This window comes from Mustela nigripes, chromosome 4, assembly GCF_022355385.1.
Source record: "Mustela nigripes isolate SB6536 chromosome 4, MUSNIG.SB6536, whole genome shotgun sequence".
Taxonomy (NCBI): Eukaryota; Metazoa; Chordata; class Mammalia; order Carnivora; family Mustelidae; genus Mustela; species Mustela nigripes.
Genome location: NC_081560.1, coordinates 53371275 through 53396679, shown reverse-complemented (window position 1 = coordinate 53396679; position 25405 = coordinate 53371275). Strand labels below are relative to the sequence as shown.

The 25405-nt window shown below is 40.7% G+C and overlaps 1 protein-coding gene across 1 annotated transcript in view; it reads left to right on the top strand.

Moving 5' to 3' along the window:
• Positions 1 to 25405, top strand: part of DNAH11 (dynein axonemal heavy chain 11) — a 294718-nt gene that overhangs the window by 54137 nt on the left and 215176 nt on the right. The window contains exons 10-11 of the mRNA XM_059397525.1: positions 19082 to 19231; positions 22519 to 22752. Of these exons, the coding sequence (XP_059253508.1) occupies positions 19082 to 19231; positions 22519 to 22752 (384 nt within the window). The remainder of the gene's footprint in view (positions 1 to 19081; positions 19232 to 22518; positions 22753 to 25405) is intronic.

Genomic DNA, 25405 nt, shown 5'->3' with positions numbered 1-25405 from the left:
AATGTAAACCAAATACATTTCTCTTGGCTGAAAGGAGTACCATAGTAGTAAAACTGGAATATTATCAAGAGAACTGATATGATTGATTGATTACTTTTTATTGAAGTATCCTACAAATATTTATTAAGCATCTACTCTATTCCAAGAACTTGGTTTGCTCTTAGTGATTTTGAATCGTTTATTTTGTATATAGTTTATACTAGAAATTACCCTTAGAAAGCCTGTTAGTACTTAGGAAATCCTTAAGGGCCATTTGTAATTTCTAACACAGAATTCTACACAGCTAATGGTGGTTAGGATATTCTGGCTTTTGATTAAAAAGAGGCAGTCAGCTACTGAAAGAAGAGGTTTATGCAGAATTCTGATCACTTTTTATTGCAAGGTAGAAAAGAGCTCTAGATAAAAAATATTACATAAGCAAAATTATTTCATAATCTGTAGGCTCTCTAGATATAAAGTTACCCATAAGTTTTAAAGGGTATTTCTATAGAAGTTAATTCTTTCTTTTTTTTTTTTTTTTTAGAAGTTTATTTAAGTTATCTTTATACCCAGGTGCAGGGCTTGAACTCATGGCCCTGAGATAAAAATTCACACGCTCTTCAGACTGAGCCAGCCAGGAGCCCCAGAAGTTAATTATTTCTTAGTGATCTTGGGGTCTTGGGGGTTCTGCCTCTGGATCATCTCTGCCAAGAATGATAAAGCAGAAATGATTCTGAGTCCTAGGATGCCTCTGAATACCAGAAAGGGCTGAAGCCATGTGTGTTTTGTAGGCATTCAGTGGGTAAAGGAAGACCTTGAACCAAAGACATCTTAAATAATGCATTTAGTGTTCAGGAGGAGTGATGCTGAACCTAGCTGACCTTGCTGAGTAAGAGTGTATTTAAGAAAAGTGACAAGTGGGGCACCTGGGTGGCTCAGTTGGTTAGGCATCCAGCTCTTGATTTCACTTCAGTTTGTGGTGTCAGGGTTGGGAGATCGAGCCCCACATGAGGCTCTGTGCTCTGCTGAGAATCTGCTTGAGATTCTCTCTCTATTCCTTTGTCCCTCCTCCTATGCTTTCCTGCTCACTTTCTCTCAAAATAAATCTTAAAAAAAAAAAAAAAAAAAAAGGAGTGATATCAACCTAAGTCTAACCTCTGTTTAGCCTCAGCCCATGGTGTGGTGTGTGTGTGCACCTGTCTCCTACTTGACAATATTTGTAGATTAGTCACAAGCATGATGATCTAAGAGGAGTGAGGCTGCGTGTTAGACAGTGAGCTTATTATGGTGAGTGGACAGACGGGAGGAGCTGGTGTTAGTTTTGTTGGTGTTTTAACAACTGAATGTGAAAGAGAGGCTTAAAAAGCGTTTCCATTCCCATAGGCTTTCTCTCTGTGAAAAAGCTCTCGCTGAGTACCTGGAGACCAAGCGTGTGGCTTTCCCGCGGTTCTATTTCATCTCTTCTGCGGACTTACTTGACATTCTCTCAAAGGGAGCTCAGCCTAAGCAGGTAATGTATATTTTTTTGAAGTCTCATATTTTACTATATCAGCTAAGGAATGCTACAGTTTCTCTGTCGTTGTCAGATGCCACCTACGTAGCTTGTCACATGCGTCAGGAACTAGAAAATCAGCAATAAAAATTCATAATGCAGCAACAGAAGGATGTCAGAGCTGGTGCTAAAGGAACCAAGTCCATGGGGCATCTGGGTGGCTTGTTCAGTTAATCATCCAACTGTTGATATCAGCTCATGTTTTGATCTCAGGGTCATGAGTTCAAATCCCAAACTGGGCTACATGCTAGTTGTGGAACATACTTAAAAACCAAAACCAAAACCTAAACAAAACTATATCCTCAGTAAAGGGAAAGGGTATCAAATGTGCAAGGCTTAGTGACCTGCAGGAAGTTAGTAGAAGAAACATAGGCTCTAAATCCCCAGAATTCCGAGACAAGGGCTGGAGTAGCTCTTGCCTGGTTAGCAGCTTTCCTAGCACAGAAGATCTCCCTTGGAACAAGGGATGTCACAATAATGATCTCAAACTGGTCCTCAGTGGTGCCAGAGGTGGACAGGCGCCCAGTTGTGCACCTCGTCAACCTAACCCTCTCATGTAACCCTACCTGTGCAGGAACAACAGCCCACCCATGACAGTATTTAAAGCAAACAAAAGCAGTTGCCATCTGCAGTCATCTGAATGCTCAGATCACAGAACAGACGTGGTTCCATCCCAAAACCCTCCTTCCTGCAAACTTTGGGAGGCTGTCGCCTTTGACTTGTGTCTCTTCAGTTTCTGACATTCACTGAGGTAGTTCTGGGGTGACAGCTGACAGGGGCTCTTCCTTCTAGAACAGACTGTATAGAAGAGGATGGTAATCCCTGAAGCTGTGCTTTATTGTTGAGGATTTCTCTTCATGATCTTTCTCGAGATGTTTTTATGCATAGTCTTGGGACCCAGTAGTTTTGCTGAATTCTGCTCTTCTTTGGACACAATATCTTGATTCTTTCTCTCCCATTCATCATTTCTCTTGGAACCTAACTTTGGTGGGATGGCTCTGCTGTCCAAGTGCAATCATGCTATTGATGACAGATTTGTTCATCGAACTTGGGCAACATTTTCAGGGTCAACCCTCAGTCATGGTTTCCTATATCCATGCTAACTTCCAGATGGTCTTGTGAATAAAATCCCTCTGATTTCATTGACTAACAACCTGGTATATCCATCTCTCATTATGTATCACACAACTGGTTGTTTGGGGTGTTTTTTTTCCCTTGAATTAGTCTCAGAGCTGTCATAACATTCGCGTGACCAGCTGCTGGACCCTCGAACATGATAGTGAGGTAGAAGGTATCATATTCCATTACAGGTCTATGTTCCTGAAGACTTGGAAATCCAAAATACTTACAATTCTGAATTCTCAGTGTGAAAATTAGAAGGGAAGGATAAATCTGTAACTGGGATAACATTGTTTTTCCTTTATTTACATTCTTTAAACATAATAAGTGTTTGTATGATTGGTTTATCAAACGGCGTTAATTACAGAGAGTACAGACATGAAGTTTTATTTTCTATGACTATTAATTGCAAACGTACACTGTCGAATCTCCTTGAACCGAGTAGCAAACCACTTAAGAACACTCGGGGTAGGTATCCTACATCCCGGTCTCTTTTCCTTATTTAAAAAATAAAACAACAGCAGCAGCAGCAACAGAAAACAGCTCAGCAAGGTCTAGTTACAAATCCAGTCTTACCTCTGTATGGAAGCCAGGCTTTCCCGTAATGAATTTGGAGGTGGCAAGGAGATACTGATTATTTTCTTAACTATCCCCTTCCCACCCATTTGTCGTGGAGAGGAAGTGGAGCTACCATCTGTCAGTCACTTGAATTTCTTAGTACTCATTCTTGATTCCTTCACCAGCAGTGATGGACTTTTCTCTGCCCTCAACAGCAAGCATCTACCTGTTGGGTCTCTTGTGGAAAATGGGTGTCGGGCCTCAGGGGACAGAGAGGAACCTCCTAGGGGATGTATACTACACAGTCAACTCTGTCTTGGCACTTCCAGTTCTTGCTCTGGGCAGTGAAATCCGCCATTGGCTTACATCTTCTCTTTCTTTTCCACCTCAGCAGGCGGCCAGCAAGGGACATCTCACAGATGGACCTCTGGCAGTCACCTGTAGCTTCTATGAGGGATTCTCCCACACCTCTCTCACTTGATGACTCAAGGATGGGGGCTGAGCAAAGCAGTCCTTCACCTGCCCCATAAGGAGTGAGGAAAAGCCACAGCATCCCCTCATGGGCTGAGAACTTGCAGCTGTGAGAGGGTCACCTCTTGTCCCCTCCATTCTGCGGTCCTGGCTATAGAAAGGGCGGATGGCAGTAGACGATGGTAAGGGGCTGAGCTGTGGTTTACAGGCCCTGGAGGGACTAAGCTGTCCCGACCCGTTTGCTGTCCTCAGAAGATGTGCCTACGCGGTGCCCCTCGGTCCTTACTGGAAGCCCTAGACTGCTGCTGGGGGCACAGCTCACTACCGTACTTCTCACTTTATTTCCAAAGAATCAAGCAGTGCTTTGCGCCTTAGCCGGATGACATGTTGGGTTGCCGGTACCTGCGTCCGCCGTGCCTACTTTGTTTTTTTCCACTATCCTTTCTAAGTCCTAGGACGAGTTGTTTTTTATGTATATAAACTTCAAAGGTGTACCTTTGAGATCATTCTTTGTATGTTTTCAGTGTCCCTTTAATACTGGAGTGTCCTCTGACATGACTGGCACTCACCCTCTCACCCTTCCTTCCGAGCTCCGTAGTCAGAAGTTGGACATCTCCAGTTCGGGAACATGGCTCGGTCCTAGTACTGCTACTGCTCCTTAGTGAATGACTAGATAGTATAAGACGGTAAAAAGATTTTAAATTAGAATGAAACCGAATATTTAGGCTCCTGCACAGAAGTCTCCAGAACTGCTCACAGCCGGGCTGATCAGTGCCACCGGCAGCATTGTCCACCGCGTGCTTCTGCTCGCCAGCAGAAGGGTCCAGTGAACGGCACCTGGGTGGTGCAGTGAGTTAAGTAAGCATCCAGCTCTTGATTTTGACTTAGAGCAGAGCCCTGTGTCCAGCCGCACACTCAGCATGGAGTCTTCTTGGGAGACTGTCTGTCTCTGCCTTTTACCGTACCCTGCCCTGCTCCCGCCAAGTAAATGAATCTTTAAAAAAGGGGGGAGGGGAGTCCAGTCATGTGGCTACAATGTAAACATGGTTTATAGATGTCCTGACCTGCCAGCTTTTGGAAGCGTTAGGTTATTTTTTTTACCCTGTGGTTTTCACCTTAATTCCATAGTACTTCTATAATTTAAATTCAATTAATTCACCTCTAGTGTATTAATAGTTTCAGAAGTAGAGTTCATTGATTCACCAGTTTTGCCTAACACCCAGTGCTCATTGCATCACATGTCCTCCTTAATGTCCATCACCCGTTACCCCATCTCCCCAGCCCCCTCCCTCCCATCCAGCAACCCTCAGTTTGTTTCCTAAGATTAAAAGTCTCTTACAGTTTGTCTCTGTGATTTCATCTTCTTTTATTTCTCCCTCCCCCATGTTCATCTGTTTTGTTGCTTAAATTCTACATGTGAGTGAGATCATATAATAGTCTTTCCTTGATTGACTTATTTTGCTTTGTATAATACCCTCTAGTTCCATCCACATTGCAAATGGCAAGATTTCATTCTTTTTGATGGCTGAGTAGTATTCCATTGTATATATACACCACATTTTCTTTATCTGTTCATCTGTTGATGGACATCTGGGCTTTTTCCATAGTTTGGCTTTGGCAGACATTGCTGCTTTAAACATTGGGGTGCATGTGCCCCTTTGGATTCCTACATTTGTATCTTTAGGGTAAATACCCAGTAGTATGATTGCTGGGTCATAGGGTAGCTCAATTTTCAACTTTCTGTGGAACCTCCATGCTGTTTTCCAGAGTGGCTGCACCAGCTTGCATTCCCGCCAATGGTGTAGGAGGGTTCCCCTTTCTCCGCATCCTTGCCAGCATCTGTCATTCCCTGACTTGTTCATTGTAGCCGTTCTGACTGGTGTGAGGTGGTGTCTCATCGTGGTTTTGATCTTTACTTCCCTGATCCCAGTGATGTTGAACATTTTGAAAGGATTAGATTTTTGCTATTTTTGAAATTGGTATTTTAAACCCTACTCAAAATGTGATCCCACTGAGTTTTTGTAGTTACATTAATGAAACTTCTGACAATTCACATTCACATAAAATGGTATCCTACTGTTAGTAAAGGTGCATTATTAGAAAAGGTGTTTCACTTACTCTGTGGTGCAGATAACCGCTCAGATAACCGCTCGGGAGTGACTAAGGTGGGCAGGGAAGTGAGGAGGAGGTAAGGGCAGCCTGAGATGGCTAGCACCACGGTCAGCGTCTTTCCCTCAAGCAGTTCTACAGAGTGAAGGTGCTTTCAGAGTTCTTGGTCACTTACTAGGGAATAGTTAGTTGATGGTTTTGGTAATTACACCAAAGAGCCTGACCTTGCTACACTCTTACCTGCTTTTCAATATCAGAATCTGTTTTGGACCACCAGACACAGCTTTTCCGTCTTTGCCTTTTGTCCTTAGAATACTGAATGTGCTCCCTGCAGTGTGACCAAAATAACAAGGCCACCACGGCCTGTGGAGTAACAATGCAGTTTGGCCAGGAAAGAAACCCTTTGTGGGGAGATAACTCATGTTGACATCTTGTGAATGACTTGAATTCTTTAACACCCCTCCCCTCTAACCGTCACACTCGATTTGACAGCGTTAGCCCAAGTGGGAGTTTCTGCAGTTCATTATGGAATTCTATGAGCCTGTACCCCTTAGCCAGCGAGGTCTGATAGCATTATGACCTCTGTCTCGTAAGCAGAAATTCCCTAGTAAGTTGGAATGCTAGAGGGATAAAATCAGTGTGTCTGTTGTGCCTTCAGTGAGGATTAGCTGCTGGGAAGTTGGTTAAGATCAAGCTGTAAAGATGTCCTCCTTCAGAATTCACCCTGCTCTCCCAGAGGCCTGACTGCTCTAAAGGGGCCCTGTGTGGGCCCTGCCTACCTGCAGAATCAGAATCTCTGGGAGCTAGTTATGGAAATACACACCTAGGGGGGCACTTGCAGGATCCACTGACATGGTGCCGTAGTTATGCGCAACTGGTTTGAAGTTACACATTCATTACTAACATTCTCTGATTCCGCCCTTTAGAAGAACATCCTTTTGTGGTTTTTTTTTTTTTTTTTTTCCAAGTGTCTGGTGTAGTGGTTACAGGCAGACAGAATAGCGGTCCTTTGTTACGCGGCGCCTTCACATAGCAGACAATTTCATGTAGTCAAAATGTGTTTAGCCCCTGATTCCTAATAACTTGAAAGATCCTTTTGTGGTAGAAGAGTTTCACATTTTTTTCCTCCCTTGTCCACGGCCTGATGAGTGACAGCTTCTCCATGATGGAGCTGAGCTAAAGAGAGACAAGCTTGCGATGGGAAGAGCAGCATTTGTATCGCGTAAGGCGGGGTAGCCCTGAGCTGACCACAACAGGGAGCGCTTTAAAGGCAGAACCAAGGAAATGAAATTTTTATTTTTTATTTTAACATTTGTTTGTTTGTTTGTTTGTTTTTAGGGAGAGAGAGAGCATTGTGAGAGCATGGGGGTAGAGGGGCAGAGGAAGGGGAGGGAGAAAATCTTAAGCAGGGGCTCGATCTCACAACCCTGAGATCATGACCTGAGTCAAAATCAAAGTTGGACACTTAACCAACTGACCCACCCAGGTGCCCCTGAGTAACTGAGTTTTTAACTTTAATAAATTTTAATGGATTTAAATGTAAATACTGGTATTTGATTTCGTTATTAGAAAACAGAAGTATGTTTGAATCAACTTAAGCATGTAAATCTACCTGTACCGCAGTATATTTTATGAAATTGAAATACAGATCAAGTATCTCTGATGAGGACTCCAAATTGAGATATGCTGTAAATATACTCCTGACTTGAAAGATTAACTATGAAGAAAAAAATGTAAAATGTCGGAAGCATTTCAGATATGCTAGGTTAAATAAGATACATTAAAGTTAGTTTTGCCTGCGTCTTTTGACTTCTTTCAGCATGGCCACTAGGAATCCACTGTTTGGAAATCGAGGTCACAGTGCAGTCTCTAAAATGAGAAGATCGGGGGTGCCTGGCTGGCTCAGTTGGTAGAGCATGTGACTCTGTATTTTGGGGTTGTGAGTTCAAGCGCCATGTTGGGTGTAGAAATTACTTAAAAATGAATTTTTTTTAAAAGTGAAAAGAGGTGGTCAGAAATACATATATACTCAGAAATGTTAAAAGTTTCCATCAAGAATTCTTCAGCGATGTCAACCCAAACCTACATGAGAGGAAATCTGCCTACTTGTCTATTAAAAAAAATCCCCAAATTTGTGGTGATTGCACAGATGGCACTAAACTGGTAGCCTTACTGGTCTGTAAATATAGGCATCTGGAAAAGTGCATGTCAGGAATGGGCTTCGTATTTGGTGACAAAAAGCCCTGCTGGATCTTTGGGGTACATAGGTAAGACACCACGTTTCTACAAGCACGGTGTGTTTCTGTAGGGTGCTAGCATTCGGTTGTCTCCACACTGTGGGGAGACACAATCTCTTTTCTCACAGAGATGAGTCTTCCTTCAATGACTATGGTGAAAAAGGCTCAGAATTCAAGTGGTTAGTTGAGGGCATGCAAGAGTGAATGTGTTTTATTTGAAACACAATCAGTGAACAACTGCAGCTTCTTAGAAGAAATAGAAGGCTGAAGGGCTGTTAGGTACATAAAGTGGAGGAAGGGGTTGCCCTTGAGTTTGGGCTGGGACTGAGGATGGACTGAGGAAGAGGCAGTAGAAGGAAACAAGCATAGAAGATGCTCATGGTTTCAAACATCTTGCTTTCATCTCTACCGACCTTCCAGTCAGCAGGGAGGCATAGAAGCTGCTCACCTAAGTGTCATTTGTCCTAGAAGTGGCCACGTGAGAGCAGAATCACATGACGTAGGTGGCGAATATGTCATGTTGGACATGGGTGCCTTCCTGCAAAGGTAGCCTCGTACTCAAAGGACTGAGGTATTCACGTGTGTGACAAGAAAATAGACCATCTCACTTTACATATGTCATAAATTATATATCTCCTTGGGATTATCCTTGATTATCCTCACAAAATACCTAATAGATGGTTAACCACAAATTGTGTAACAGTAGATCCACTTTTTTGGGGTTCATTTTGCAAGTGTATTGCCACTGATAAGATTTTTGTTCCCACTCTGTTATAGGAATCCTCTCCACAACCAAGTTATAACTTACACAACAAAATCAGGGGTATTACAATGTGGGATTAAAACAAAATATCACCTTAATATTATGAGATCCAAAAATTAAGCCTTATAAATTCTGGATCCTGCCACCAAGGAGTTGTCGGCCTTGCTGTGGCATCTAGAATTCCTGGTCCTCACAGAGGTCATTTGGCTTCAGTTTAACATCAGAGGGCAGGGCTTCTGGCCAAAAGAGATGAGCTTTTCACAGAGTACTGTGCATTCTGGGAACCACTAGAAAGGCTGGATAAAATGGCCAACTAAATCTGCTTAAATGTGTCACAGAGTTCTTAAAGAACATTGAAGAAAAGTCCACAGCTCAGGGCCTAAGATATGAGCAGAAAGACACCATAGATTTGCCTGATGTTTGCTACTGATGTTTCCTTGGCAACATTTGACTATTTGTAAGATACGACAAAGAGCATAAAAAGCTGATCAGAACTTTGATCAGTATCATGGACCTTAAAAGGAGGAGAAAGAAAGAACTAGAATCAGGCACCATCAAGGAAGATGTTCTTCAGAGAATCAAACAATGTAAATGGTTCTGAGGTGATTTGGGTATAAATGTGCAGGGATGAGGGAAAGGGGCATCTGCCACATACTGTCTAAAAAATCAATTCCAGTGAATGTAGTTAGAAATTTGGAAGGTACAACAACAAAATATATAATATAGGAGAAAGAATGATATTTGAGCAAAAATTTCTCAAGTTGGACATGAAAGTATTGAGTGTAGAGTAAAGGTTGATGGATTTGACAGTATTTAAGTTGAAAACATTTCCTTATTAAAGGATACTGTTAAGGTACTAACAGTGTAAGCCACAAAGTAGAGAAAGATGTTGGCAGTGCCTCAAACAAGCAAAAGGCTCATATGCAGAATACACAGTGAACTCCTACATTCAAAGAAGAATGGACAGATCGATAATTGGGTGTGAAAGTAGGCAGAATACACAAGGAGGCTGTTCACAAAAGAAGTCTTTGTAATGGCCAATAAATAGGAAAAGTTGCGTAACTCTGTAAGTTATCAGAGAAATGCAAATTAAAGCCACAAAGAAATCTACACGAGTGCTTCTGGCCAAGATGGAGTAGGAGGAGCTGGGTTTACCCACCTGCTTGAAAGAACCCAACACTTTGACAAAATATGTGAAGCGGGATCTTTTTAGACATGGGACCTAGGACACCAAAGGACAGCAGTTCATGAGAGACTTGAAACAAAAGAGGTGAGCTCTGTGCTGGTTCCTGTTGTTTCCTCGAGTGAGATTCCAGGCATCGTACAGGGAGGGAGAACTAAGCAGGATTTGGTGGGCTCCTGGAGTTGAGGGCTCAGAGCTGAGAGTCTGAGCAGGAGAAGGCAGCAAGGGTTAGCAGAGCTGAGTACCAGAGGAGAGAACTGTAGAGAGAGAACTGCAGAAACTTCTAGAGGGGTTTCTTAGAGTCTTCAGCAGGGAGAATAATTAGCCCTGGTTACACACTATCCCATTTCTGCCAAACTAATATTAAAAGTAAGATCCGAAAGGATCACATTGTTTCCAAGTAATTTAACTGTATCCCAGAACAGAGCTCAAGAAGATAGGAATAAAAATATATTTAGTTCCAAGGAGGGTAACTTTGTGATGTGTGACATACCATTAAAGATACAGAGCATCTGAGGAGGAGTATGCAACCCTCAGAAAAAAGAAAGGGGGGATATTCAACTTTTATAAAGAGGAAACTTACCCATCAAAATGGATACGAATGTTAGGATTAACAGACCAAATCATTTAAAGTTATAGCTGCATTTGTACGTTCAGAAAATGAAGTGGAGATATGGAAAAGATAAGAAAGTTCCATATGTGTGTATATCAGATATCCTTAAGTGGAGGAAGGGAGCCAGAAAAAATACTTGTGGATAACAGCCAAAAGATTTCTCACTTGATGAAAAGTAGACATCCGTAGATTTCAGCTCAGTGAACCGAAGCACAAGCTACAAAGAAACCTAGATCAGATCACTCCTATTGGTCATAGCCAGTGATAAAGAGATCCAGAGATCTTCCATAAAGTCACATTATGTACAAAGGAGTAAACATAAGCATGGTGAAAGGCTTTGCAGGGCAAATGAGGAAATAGGGAATCAATAGCTCCAAGGAACAGAAAGAAAAAAAATCCACCTATAATTCTTTATGCAGGGAAAACATCTTTTAAAAGTAAAGTCAAAATAAAGAGGTTTCCAGACTCAAAAGCTGAAAGATTTCCTCATCAGCAGACTGGCAATACAAGAAATGTTAAAGGAAGTGCTTCAGGCAGAAAGAAGATGGTACCAGATGGAAACCTGGATCTACACAAAAAATTGTCAGCATTGAAATGTTAACTGTGTGGCACGAGACAAGACAGACACATCAGCTATCCATCAGAAGGCAGAAGGATAAGAAAGAACAGAGTCTTTGAAATGCTACCTGCACTCAAGCCTTCATTCTGTAGATGAGTGACTAGGTTACTGCTTTACTTTTCTGAACATCAGTTTCTTTGTATACCAAGCGGAGAAAACCGTAGATACTATCTCTTTGATTTCTGGGCAAGAAATGAAACGAAGTAGGTAAAGAAACACAAAAAGGACTTATAATAATGTAAAAATAAGAACAGCCCCAAATTCTTGCCCTCCATGCATCTGTGCCCTCGTAGTAGTGTGATGGTGCCTTTTCATCCACGCTAGAGCTTGTATCTCTGTCTGGACTGTGATGGGACTTGTTTGAGCCCAGCGGATCATTAGCAAGAGTTTGACAAGCCCCCCCCCCCCCGCCTCCGCTAGGGCATACCCTCTTGCCCCTTCTTGGAAACCTCAGACTACGGCATCGTGAGGGAGCCCCGGCCAGCCTGCTCGAGGAACAGCACACGCCGTCGCACGTTAGGAGCTGGGGAACCAGCCTCTCTGTGAGCAAAGCTACTGATGACCAGCCGACCACAGACATGAGGGCACCGGGTGAGGCAACCCAAAGGCTCACACGCAGAGTTAGAAGGAAAGAAAGTGTTGCTGTTTTAAGCCCCTGGACTTTGGGGTAGTTAATCACACTGCAGAAGCAAATTCAAACACATTAGTGAGGTATTTACATTTATGGGCCTAAGTACTTGAATAGGCATTCACCAGTCTCAAGGACTTATACGTGCTACTGATTTTTGACGTTAGAGATTTTACTTGAGGGGCGCCTGGGTGGCTCAGTGGGCTAAAGTCTCTGCCTTCGGCTCAGGTCATGATGCCAGGGTCCTGGGATTGAGCCCCGCATCAGGCTCTCTGCTCAGCAGGGAGCGTGCTTCCCTGCCTTCCTCTCTGCCTACTTACGATCTCTGTCTGTCAAATAAATAAGTAAAATCTTAAAAAAAAAAAAAAAAAAAAAAAGAAAAAAAGATTTTACTTGAAATTGAGAAACAAAACAAAATATTGAATACTAAGCCACAGAACTGGGTTTGTCTGGCTTCTCTCCATTTTGTTTTATTTTGTTTTCCTTTGTTTTGTTGCTTTTTCTGGCTGAAGATACTTTGATAAGAGCTGTGGCATTGTTTTGACATCACTGAGGATGGGAGGACTGTGAGAATATCATGAATTGGCATGTTTCCCTCTCTTGTCTGTTTGTCCATGGAGTTCCTCAGGCTTTGACCTGACTTGGCATTAGAAAAACACATAGGCTCACACAAAGAGATGCCAATATCAATCCCATCAAAAGACTAACATTAAAGAGACAAGATGAAGTAATGGTAAGAATGTGGACCCAGGGACGCATTCTACTCTAGCCACTGAGATCATAAATTGAGAACGACCTTTCAGGAAATCTATTTAACCGTGTCTTATTAGTATGAAAGTCAGAAAACGTAATTTTCCAGCATTTTCTTTTTTCCTTGTGTGCTCAGAAGTGTATACATATGTGGACCAAAAAACGTATACAAGAATTTTCCTACCTACTTCATCATTATTTATCATAGTTCCAACTGCAAACATCCAAATGTCCCTTAACAGTAGAATGGATAAAAATGCTGTGTTATGTTGCTGCAATGGAATACCACTTAGCAATGGAAAAAACCAAACTAGTGCTGTACCTAATACCATAAATAAGCCTCATGAACATAATGTTGAATTAGAGAAGGCAGACACAAAAGAGTACTTCTTGTATGAAGCTACATTATGTAGAGATAGTGTCCATTTTTGAGAGGAGGGACTAGTGGCTGCCATGGGATATTAGGGGTTTTCTGGGTTCAGGTATATTCTGTTTCTTAATTCTTGGTGGTTATAAGAGTCGTGTTCACTTTATTAAAATCTATTAAGATGTACACACTTGATTTTTTTTTTTACTTCTCTCAATTTTCAGAAGGTTATTTAAAAATAGCATTTGTGTTGTGACTATATTTATGTAAGTTTATGTGTGCAGGCTAAAGATGTTAAGAAACAGAATCAGCCCTGCTCTATAGATCCAAGTTATATTTATAAGTAGAAGGTCAAATTGCAAAGTATGTATATTTTATTTTTAGTAAAAATAGATTAAGCTTTACCTGTTACCTAGTATTGGCTATAATGATTTACAAAATCTGTAACAAGCTAATTTAGTCTTTTGGGGGTTATATAAGTAATTGCATCTTCATTATTGAAAATGTGAAAAATATGGAAATAAACATAAAAGATTGGAATAATATACTGCTAGATACTGTTTTTGAGTGATTATAGTTTTTAATGTGTCTATGTCATATATACTTATTCAAAATTGGAATGTTCTTCTACAATATATTTAGAATCTGTAAAATGTTTCATTATAAGAATATGCCATAGTCTATTTAAACAATGTCTAGAAAGTTTTTGCACATCTAGATTTTCAACAAAGTTGAATGTTCATTTCCCTGCACTGTCACCAATACTGAGTAATATTATTAAAAAGAAAAGGAACATTTTGGCAGATTGGCTTAAATTTTTGCTCATGTAGAAGTAATAAACTCATTTTACCTTATTCTGGAGGATAATATCCATAATAGACAGGACTAACTTTTGGACATTACTTAATCATACATACATATCATACATAATCATTATGGCTGTTACCATTATAATGAATTAATGAGTTAATGACTACAGAGGAATACATCTTGAGGTGCTCGCCATGCCAGAAGTGGTACTAGGCTTTTCTGTTTTTCTCGGTTAATCAGCAGAGGCATCTTTCATAGATGGATCAAATATGAAATTAGATATGGGCAAAAGGCAAGTGGTAAGCTTTGAGAACGTAATAAGAAGCTCTAGTGATTTTATTTTCCTTTGCCTTTGTTTTCTAAGTGAACATAGGGTAGACCAGCTGATGTGATTGATGGCTGGATTGGTTTGCATGTTATGTTATAATATTATGTAAATGAGTTAAATTTTTTACTTTATTTACACATAGGTAAATAAACACATTTAAATAGAGAGCTCTTCCTAGGCACAGTTGCCACATATAGGAATTCAGTTACTAAGGATTGGTTAAGTACCAATCCTTAGTAACAAAACCAAACCCAGCAACACGGTCCAAAGTTAAGATACTGCAGTACATTTGATGTGAATAAGAGCAAAAGACAGACTTCACAAAAATCACCAGGTGAATAACAAAGGAGCATCATGCCTCATGGACAGTTTAGACCATCTGAAGTCTGTCCACGATTGGCCATCATGCAGCTGTTACTCTTCACACAGAGACAGCAATGCATGTAGTGTGTTATCTCCTATCCCCAGCAGTGAACCATGTAACATTTTACAGACAAACATAACTGAAGGAGAGAATTTGTGGTAAAATTGGAAACCTAGCGAAGAAAGAACATTGATCATGCTAAATGTTAAATTTGGTACTTAGATGTAGTTATAGAATGCTCACTGGGAATGATGGCTCTGTATCATTTAAAAAATTCTAAATTTGCAGCCAGAGGATTTCGGTGAAAATGAACTTGCTGATACAAATGAAAACAGTTATTGTGCCAAAATGGAAGAAAATGTCCCAAGGGCAATGAAGGAAATACCACCCCACCCCAAAGATAGCTTCACATTAAAGAAACTCTAAAAGAAATTTGATGACGTTGAAAACTCAAAGGATAAAATGCTGGTAGATGATCCAGATTTTGAAAGGAGTGTGGCAATTCTTGAAGGCAGAGGAAAGATGCTCACTCTGTGTCTTAAGTTCTAAGATAAGAAGAAAAACACTAATCAAACTACCCCTGATAAGTTTTCTATGAAGAAATAAAAATCATCAATATTTTTAATATTTTAAATTATACTGTCCGAAATATTTGTAGTTTTAATTTTATCTCCTTGTACTTCTGTAACCAAGAGTGAGAAGGATTTTAATGTTTTAATAAAGGCTTTTAGAAGTCTGAGGACAATCATAAGTTTCCCATCAGTTATTCAGATTGTGCAGTCATTGTTATGATCCCACACTACTGTGTGAAGCAAGGACTGCCTGTGTATCTACTCATTAATGGGTGGATGTACCTGATTGCTATAAACGGTAAACTGAGAGAATAACCTTTTTTTTTTTTTTTTTTTTTTTTTTGCTGCTAAACTTTTAGAAACCCATCTGAGATATGATGACATTATTGATTTGTGATTTAAAGTGTTCAAATCCTTTCTTTTTTTTTTTTTTTAAAGATTTTATTTATTTATTTGACAGACAGAGGTCACAAGTAGGCAGAGAGGCAGGCAGAGAGAGAGAGAGGAGGAAGCAGGCTCCTCACAGAGCATAGAGCCTGTTGTGGGACTCGATCCCAGGACCCTGAGATCATGACCTGAGCCAAAGGCAGAGGCTTTAACCCACTGAGCCACCCAGGTGCCCCAAAGTATTCAAATCCTTTCTCTTTCTTTAGTGAGATAAAAACAGGGGCCTCTAAGGCACTCATTTTTCTTTTTAATCATATAAAGGCATTCTCAAGATCACACTAACAAGGAATTTTATTTTAGTGTTAAGAAACACAGAGATCTTCATAGAAATAGAACAGATTTGAGGACACCCGGGTCCACATTCGTTAAGAATCAAAGAGAAACAAAATAAGAAAAAATCCAATTCTGTTGTCTCAGAAGCTTTAAGTGGAAGATTGGACATGAAAACGCCCAACTTCAAACGTGTCAGGGGTGACGACGCTGCAGCCCATGGGGTTTGCATTTCCCGGTCACTGACTGAGAGACTCTGAGTAGAAGTTGTTTGGAAACTGTTTTCTCACCAAAGCAATAATGTCTGAGAGTGTCTAATAGTTGAGGTCTCATTTATCCTGCAGCTTTCACCTGAATATTATTTAGGCCCATTACACAGTAGAAGCCATTAAACATCTGTGCACTTCCTGGCTACTTCAGCTGTGACAGTGAGTTGTTAGATTATTGGAGATACTTTCTGTGTGTAAATGTCCACTGGGTAATGTACGGGGATGGAGGAGAATATGATAACCGAAGCTGTGATCATCCGCTCTTGCTCTGTCTACCTTCAAAGTAAGTGAGAGTCTCAAAAACTCATCTATTTTCAACTCTGATTTCTAGCTGCGATTTTCTCTAGTACTAAAACTGCAAATACAGCACAAATGGTGAGGCCCACCGCTTCAAAGATTAAATCAACCTTAAGGAGTTCCTTACCAATATTGGTTTTGGCCTTGTCATGCGGGAAATTGAGGCAAGTTGGTGTTGTTCCTAGAAGCTGCTATTGGGGTAGTTCTGAAGTCTGGTTAAACTGTATTTCAAGAAAAACTCATTATGGGGACGGCATCTGTACTCTGCTAGTAAATGCTGTGTAGCTTTCAACCATCTTCTGGCTCTCAGCACCTTTCTTTTCCGTTGAGGCGCACAGTTTACATAACCTAGAATTAAACATTGTAAGGGACACAGTTCATTGTATGTATGGACCACATCATCTTTATCCATTCCTCTGTTGAAGGGCATCTTGGCTCCTTCCACAGTTTGGCCACTGTGGACATTGCTGCTATGAACATTGGGGTGCAGGTGCCCTTTTCTATATCTTTGGGGTAAATACCTGGTAGTGCGATTGCTGGGCCGTAGGGTAGCTCTATTTTTAATGTCCTGAGGAACCCCATACTGTTTTCCAAAATGGCTACACCAACCTGCATTCCCACCAACAGTGGTAGGAGGGTTTCCCTTTCTCTACACCCTCTCCAACACTTGTTGTTTCCTGTCTTGTTAATTTTAGCCATTCTGACTGGTGTAAGGTGGTATCTCACTATGGTTTTTTATTTGTATTTCCCTGATGGGTACTGATGTTGAACAATTTTTCATGTGTCTGTTGGCCATTTTCTGCCTTCTTTGGAGGGGTGTCTGTTCATGTGCTCTGCCCATTTATTGATTAGGTGTGATTGCTCATTGGTCTTTCAGTATTTGTTGACAGAAAAAAAAATCATTATATGCCATTCATTTATAAGTTAATTGAAGATGAAATTGCTAAAAAAAATTAAGTATACAATTCAGTGGCATTTGTGCACTCATGGTGTTGTGCAAACATTGTCTCTATCTAGTTCCAAAATATTTCCATCACTCCAAAATAAAACCCCATGCCCATCAGTCACTTGGCATTCCCTCCTCCCTCTAGCCCCCAGCAACCACCAATGTGCTTTCTGTCTCTAGGGATTTCCCTGTTCTGGACAATTCATCTAAATGGAATCATATAATATTTGGTCTTCAATTTAGCATCATGTTTCCCAGGTTCATCTGTGTCCCGTGTATCAGTACTTCATTTTTGTGTCTGGACAACTTCCCATTGTCTGTATGTGCCTCATTGTGTCCAGTTATATACATCATTGGATATTGGGGTTGGTTCCACCTTTTGGCTCTTGGGAACAAGACTGCCATAAACGCTTGTGTACAAGGATGTGAACACTTGTGTACAAGGTACCTGTTTTAAAATATTTTGAGTATATACCTAGGAGGGGAATTGCTGGGTCTTAATTGTATGTTTAACTTTTTGAGGAAAACTCAAGTGTTTTCCACTCACAGTGTTTATTTGTACTTTTTGTAAGGAGGGACCTCTTCTTCCCATTCTTGATACTGCCTCAGGTTCACGCTCTGCCACTCACTATACCCCAGGAGAGGCCAAGTGCCTCACCCGATTGTTGTCCTTGTGAGTCTACTTTCAGAATGCACGCTTTCCTCCTCTTTCCTCCTAACAGCACCTCTAGGTGGGGAGCCCTGTTCTGGTCTGTGCTGATAGACTACATGGACAAGTATGGTTCTTCCGGTACTCCGAATTCCAGTTAGGCTTTAGTCTCCAAATCAGCCTCTGGCTGAACAAATGCTGATCTGTGTCTTTTAATTTGGTTTTATTTTTCAAATAGTCTGGCACCTATAGTAGAGTTCACAATGTTATTGGGGGTTCCTTTGGAGATACCACGATCTAAGGTATCAAAGTTAATGATGGCAGAAGAATTTGAACTTCATAGATAGGACCTGGATTTGGAGACCTAACATCTAAAAGCCACTTAGTTTGAGCATTGTCAGCCTGACAAAGTCATCTAGCATTTTAGCTTCAGTTTCCTTGTCAATAATGTTGGGGGAATCTTTTGTAATAGATATGTCATAGAGTACACTTAAGTATCAAGGCAAGCGCGTACCAACATGAGACCCAACACGAGACGAAGGTTGTATGTAACGTAAATTTCCCTTTCAAATATTTGAACACAGCTTTCCTGTAGTAAACGATTTCTATAGCTTAAGAATATATCTGAACTTTAGAAACTCAACCATAAAATTCCCAGCAGGGTGATCGCTACAGGTATATGGCACAGACAGGGAAGTTGGTAAGTGTCTAATCTCTGAGTAAAAGATAGGTAACTTTTTATGATAAGCATTGACCACCTAACATCTGATAATCCAGCCAGAGTGCCTGGCCACTTCTCCATCAAGGCCCATTCATTCATTCATCCATTTTTAAAGATTTATTTATTTAGTGTGACCCAGAGGGGAGCAAGGGGCAGAGGGAGAGAATCTCCAGCAAACTCAGTGCTGAGCATGAAATCCCACATGAGGCTTCATCTCTGAGCACTGAGATGGTGACCTGAGCTGAAATTAAGAGTTGGTTACCCAACCGACTAAGCCACCCAGGTGCCCCCATCAAGGTCATTTTAAACTCTGGAATTTAAGAAGTAATGGCTATTTTGAAGAAAAACATTTTGAGACAACTTTTATTACATAAAGAAAATTGCATGAACTCATCCTTACTAGGTTACCCAATAGATCTCCAGTAAAAAAAAATGCTCTTATCTTTCCAAATGATCATAGGTGACACGTCACCTTGCCAAACTCTTCGACAGCATTACAGATCTGCAGTTTGAAGAGGGTCACGATGAGTCGACCCACAGAGCGATCGGAATGTACAGCAAAGAAAAGGAATACGTCCCGTTCCAAGCTGAGTGCGAATGCACAGGCCACGTAAGATTTGATGATGAGGTTTTCTGGGCTGTGAGAGTATTTTCAGGGTAATTTTTAAAGGATTGAACAAGAAAAAAATCAGCTGCGGTCACACCAGGCCCTGGTTGGTTTGGAGATCAGAGCTTCCTGTTTGGCCTCGACCGGTGTGACCCCTCTGCTTCCCGGTTCCTGCTCACATGGCTTCAGCGCCCCACAGGCTGTCAGAAAGGCTAATGGCTGAGCTTGTTAGGAAGGATCATCACGGGTTGAGCGAGTGGACCCCAGAAGGAGAAGCAGGTGCAAGCCCAGTGACAGGGTCTCGCACAAAGCTTGCTGGTTCCACCACTGAGAGTTGGGGTGAAGTAGTGCCTTGCAGGAACGCACGTTTTAAAGAGTCATGTGGTTCAGGAATGTGATGTGAATGTTTAGAATGGCTGCTCATAAATAAGTGGATGGAGTCTTCCACACTGATGTCCCGTTTCCTAACTACCACGTGCTCCGACAGTTAGGTTAGCGTATTTGCTCCTCGCCCAGCTGGATACCTCAAAAATATGCTGAACGGTCACCGGCGAGATTGGCTCATGACGATTTATGAAAGAGCTCCTGGTGTTTGCAGATGATGTAGAGGAATCGCATCTTTTTATGATGATGCTTGTGCAGCTCGAGTTAATCCATGGAGTCACTGAGACAGTGGCCTCCGTTCTAGAGCTGTTTGGGTTGTGGCGGGGTTCCTTAAAATGTCCCTTGCAGAAATGCAATGCCAAGCTTCTTCATCTTTTTTTTTTTTTTTCATTTTTTTTTTTTAAACAGGGGTTTTCTTCATTTCTCTCTGCTGCTTTTTAATATTGTACCAAGAAATCCTGCCAAATGAAGGGAAAGCAGATGGTGGAATACTTTGATTAAAATATATTTTTTGATCTCTTGGGCTCTTTAGGATATTATTACAGTGATTAGAAAAAGTCACCATAAACTATCTTGACAAAAGTGTGCTGCTGCCTGCTCCCTGCCCGGCAGGCTGCGAGCTGATTGGCATAGTGCCCAGAAGGAGGACAGTCCACTTGACGGATGTGGTTGTCAGTCGCGGAAACCCTTGGTACTGAGCGTTTTCACAGAGCTCTCATTAGTTCTCTATAAGCAGTTTCGGCCAGAGACTCGAGCATACACTACGCTGATCTTCTAATTGCCTTTGTTTGATAAAAGATGCTTTTCCTTAAGGTCTTTTCTTCCCCTGCACTTTGATGATTGGTTTCTCCCAATGTAGACTATTTGTATTTTGTTTGATGAGTGTTGATTGAATACCCACCATGTGCCAGATGCTGGGTTAATCTTCTGGGGATCCAGAGATAAGTAAGACATGGTCCCTGTCTTTGAGGAGCTCGTGGGCTCCCTGAAGAAATGGATAGTTGGCAATAATGGGAAGTGGTAATCGTTGTTAAAGAGGGTTGGGCAGAAGCTGAAGAAACACCAGCACAGGAAGGGATCAAACGACATCTCATCAGAGCTTAGTTCTCAGATCACACTGAGTTAAGTAGCCATTGTTGGCACAGTCATTTGAACATGAGATGATCCATGAGTCTATATGTGTGTTTGGTCTTCCCAGATGGACTGGAAGGTTCTGGAGAGAAGGCGGCTATATTGAGGGTAGGAATCCCAGAGTATTTGGGAAATGCTCAAATGATGTATGATTTCCTGAAGGAACTAGTTGCTGGGTGACGCCAAGGGTTGTGACTTAGTGACTTAAAGTAGTGATGGGACTAAAGTAGTGATGGGATCACAGACCTTGAATTTAGACATGCGAACAAAACCCAGTTACAGCGTCAGAAGTGAAAGCTTTGGGGAAGATGGAGCCCATTGCCAGGGCAGTGCCACCTTTTTCATTCAATGGGGAAGACTGTCAGCTCATTAACTACACAGTACTCCTTCCCAGTTCTCCAGAGAAAGATCCTAGGAATGAATGTTTCTGCCATTTTCACACACAGACAGAGGGGGAAAAAGTGTTTTGCTTTTTTTTTTTTTTAAAGATTTTTATGTATTTATTTGACAGAGAGAGAATGAGAGTGAACGTGAGCAGGGGTGAGGAGCAGAGGAAGAGGGAAAGTGGGGGAAAGAATTTCAAGCAGAGCCCATGCTGAGAACAGAACTGGATGAGGGACTCCATCTCACGATCCCTGAGACCATGACCTGAGCTGAAACCAAGAGTTGGACACTCAAATGACTGAACCACCCAGGCACCCCCCGACTAAACAGTTTCAACATCTTCACGATCTCTTATGGTCCTTGGAATTGATTTATTATAGTCATTTTTTATTGCTTAGGTCATCTATTTGTGAATATTGTACATATCCTTTTTATGAGATAGTATCATTCCATGGCAACAGATATATGGGTAAATACAATAAAGCATATTTGAATAGGTTAGAAAATGGGTTAAGATAAATTTGTGGGGGCAAAATAAACTTGCATTTTAAAAAAAAGATTAACTTTCGCAAGTCAGCAGTTGTACTATCTCTTATACTCTCCTGCTGTCTAATTTTTGACAAGTGTGAAGACGAGAACCAGTAGGGAATATAATTAAGACATTTGCTGGAAACACTTTGTCTTAAGACTAAGAACTAGGAAGATTTCAGAGAAGAGTTTTCAGTATATTTAAAAATTATCAAAAAAAACCATATTTTTAAAACAATCTACCAATATCCCCAGAGCTCTAGAATATTATTCTAGCATATGCCTCTATCTAGTAGATGGCTGTGATGGGTGGTTTCTCAGAACACTGTGCATTACCACAGGGGATCCTAGTCCAGAACCCTCTTGTCTTCGGATGTGAAAAATCAGTAATTGAGAATATCTCCTCTGTTGAGGCTGCAAAAATTTATTAGCCATCCTGTAGGTGGAGTAACTTGAGCACTGTCCTGGGAGAAGACAAGTTCAATGGGCTTCCTTCACTGTTGTTCTGAGTTGTTCTGATCCTCTGAGTTCAACTTCCTCTAGTTTTCTACCTGGATTTAAAATAAATCCGGAACCCCTGGGTGGCTCAGTTGGTTAAGCGTCTGACTCTTGATTTAGGCTCAGGTCGTGATTTCAGGGTGGTGAGATCAAGCCCTGCATCCAGCTTGAGATTCTTGTCCTCTTCCTCGTCCCCCCATTCATGCTCATGTGTGCTCTCTCCATCTCAAAATAAATAAATCAATCTTGAAAAGAAATCCATGTAAGGCCTCTCTCTCTGCATGGCTTTTAAGCCCATGGAGGGATGGAGTTCTCTCTCTTCCACAGTTAAGCCTGTGTTAAATCATTTCAATTTGCTTCAAAAGGTGGAAACATGGCTCCTGCGACTTGAAGAGACCATGCAAGGTACAGTGCGACGTTCCATCACAGAAGCCATAGCAGCTTACGAGGAAAAACCTAGGGAGTTGTGGATCTTGGATTTCCCTGCACAAGTTGCCCTGACAGGCTCACAGATCTGGTGGACGACAGATGTTGTAATAGCCTTCAGTAGACTGGAGGAAGGCTATGAAACGGCCCTCAAGGATTTCCATAAAAAACAGGTATTTTATAGGTGCGGGCTTTTGAGGCTTGAGGGCACTTGAAGAGGTAAGCATTCATTCCTCCATCATTTAGGGAGTGTTGTCTGTGTGCCAGGCACTATGCTGGAACTATTTCAGCAATCAGTGGTTTGATTTTTCTTTTTCTAGCTTTGTGTCATCCTTCTGGTTGGCTACACGGGTTAAAAAAAAAAAATCACGTCACTCATCTCTCAAGTCTCTAGTGTCTCACATGTACTCAGATACTGTGCCTATTTCTGTCCTTCTGTGTAAGACTCTCCATCTAGGCTAATGGAGTATTTATTACAAAATATGTACATGATTTGCATGACTCAGAGAGATGGAGGGCTCTTCGGCAAAGACAGATGTTTTCATGTATTTTGGGTTTTGGTTAATTACAGATCACAGATGAGCAGTTTTGGAAAATGGTCTATTTCGAGTTCCATTTTATGCACCCCGCTTCCTCTGGGACCGCTCCGTGAGCCTCCTGTCTAAAGGTGTGCTCCTTGTTATGGAATTGTTTAAAGATTCGGCCTTTTTATTGGCTTTTAGATTACGAGGATATTAAGCTGGAAAGATATTTAAATATTAGTGTTTACTTTTCTTGGTTTCAGCGGCTGAAGTGTGAATCCAGAGACATTAAGCAGTTTTCCCAATGTTGTACAATTTGTAAGTAGCACTGGCAGGACTAGCAGGATTCCGAATGGTCTCCACTGCTTTCTATTGCTTGTCCTCTTAGCACTACTTTAAATTCAGTCCCTGAAAAATCAAATAGGTGCAGAGGGTGAAGGATACTTGGATCATTAACATATTCAGAAATTTAACATTTTAGAGTGTTTTGATTTTTTCTTTTAATTTTGTTTGAATCTTGAGTGGAGATCACCTGACTTACTGATGTTACTAAAGAAGTCTTTATATTACTTACTTTTGGAGAGAAATGGATCCTTGATGTGCGTCTTTAGGAAAAGGGGACGTTGGTTTATATTGAGTAGTCTTTAGGTTACTGGGTTGGATTTTCAAAAGTGACTGGTTTCTTCCTAGGGCAGTGGCTCTACAATTCTAGTCAGTGCCACTTGGGTGAGGAAACTAAGTAGGTGATTTTTTTTTTTCATGGACATTACCAGTTAATTAAATTGCAATTATATTACAGTTTTATAAAAATAAGTTTCTGGTTAGTTAATTTATTGATATCTCTGCCTTTATTAAAAGTACTTTCATTATCTATTGAAGAAAGGATTCTTTAAAAAAAAAGTTTTAACATCCTCTCTTAAATTTCAGGTATTATCAATCATTGCTGAAACTTAAATTTTTCAGCCTACATATGCCTACTTTATTTTTCCCTGACTTCGATCAATTATCTCTTTGCTTACAAGATACCATTTTGTGTGATCATTAAATACTTAATTGCTTAAAACAGTAAATTATATGTTGTGGGTATTTCTTCTATCAGTTTTATTTTCAGTGTCATGATTTCTTTATTAACGTGTGTTATGAAAGATTTAGAAAAAGAAAGTACAGATTGAGAAAGAAAAAAGGGAAAATAATTTTTAGAAAACACCCATAGCCCGATAGCTTTTCTTCCCACAGGTGACCATTGATGACATTTTGGCATATAGGTGTCAAAAATTTTTCCTCTTTTTTTATAAATGTGTTGACACATCAGTCTGTCTCTAAATATATGTCAGTGTGTAGCTATTGACATAAACATGTACTTGTGCTGTTATCTGTCGATGTATCTACATATACATAGAAAAAATATTTCTTTATATTTAATACATTTTGTTACTTTTTCTCACTCAATGTTATCTACCATTTTTCTTGCTATAAATATATATCAAGTTGGCAAATAGAGTGATCGAATATGGGTATGCCAGAATTTATTTCCTCCCTTCTCTAGGTTTGCTCTGATCATCTGAGGGCTCGTCAGCCTTTTTGTAGGTTCTGTACGTCCAGCAACAAAGTTCTTGATTTCACAGTGCTTACGTTCTGGTCAGCTGTTACTAGATCATCCTCTTCCTCACAAGGACTGTGGAAATTCTTATTCTGATCTCCACTTCCTATTTTACATGCTGCTGTTTAATGTTTTTTTTTTTTTTTTTTTAAGATTTTGTATATTTACTTTTAGAGAGAAAGTGTCTACAGGGGAAGGGGTGGAGGCAGGGAATCTCAAGCAGACTCTGTGCTGAGCATGGAGCTCAATTTGGGGCTTGATCTCACCATCCTGAGATCATGACCTGAGTGAAACCGAGAGTGAAACACTTAGCTGACTGAGCCACCCAGGCATCCCTAATTTAATTGTTTTTAAATCAACCATTAATTGGGTTATCTAAATCTTCGATGTACCAACATATTAAGCTATGACTTTGCTTTTTTTTCTTTTACTCCATTTCTTATTTTAAAATCCAATTCCCTTCTTCCTGTAGTGTATCTTTTAGTGATTTGTTCAGTGACAATAATGTCCTGCTTATGGAGGACATTTTCTGATTCCTTGTCTTTTGACTTCCTTCTTGACAGTTAAGGCCTAAAATTCTAAGTTGAGAATAATTTTCTTTCAGAACTTTAAAAAATATTCTGTTACCTTATGGCCTTCATTGTTGCTATAAACTTTTGGGTCATATTATTTTTCCTTCATGTTAATTGCAGGAACATTTGGTCT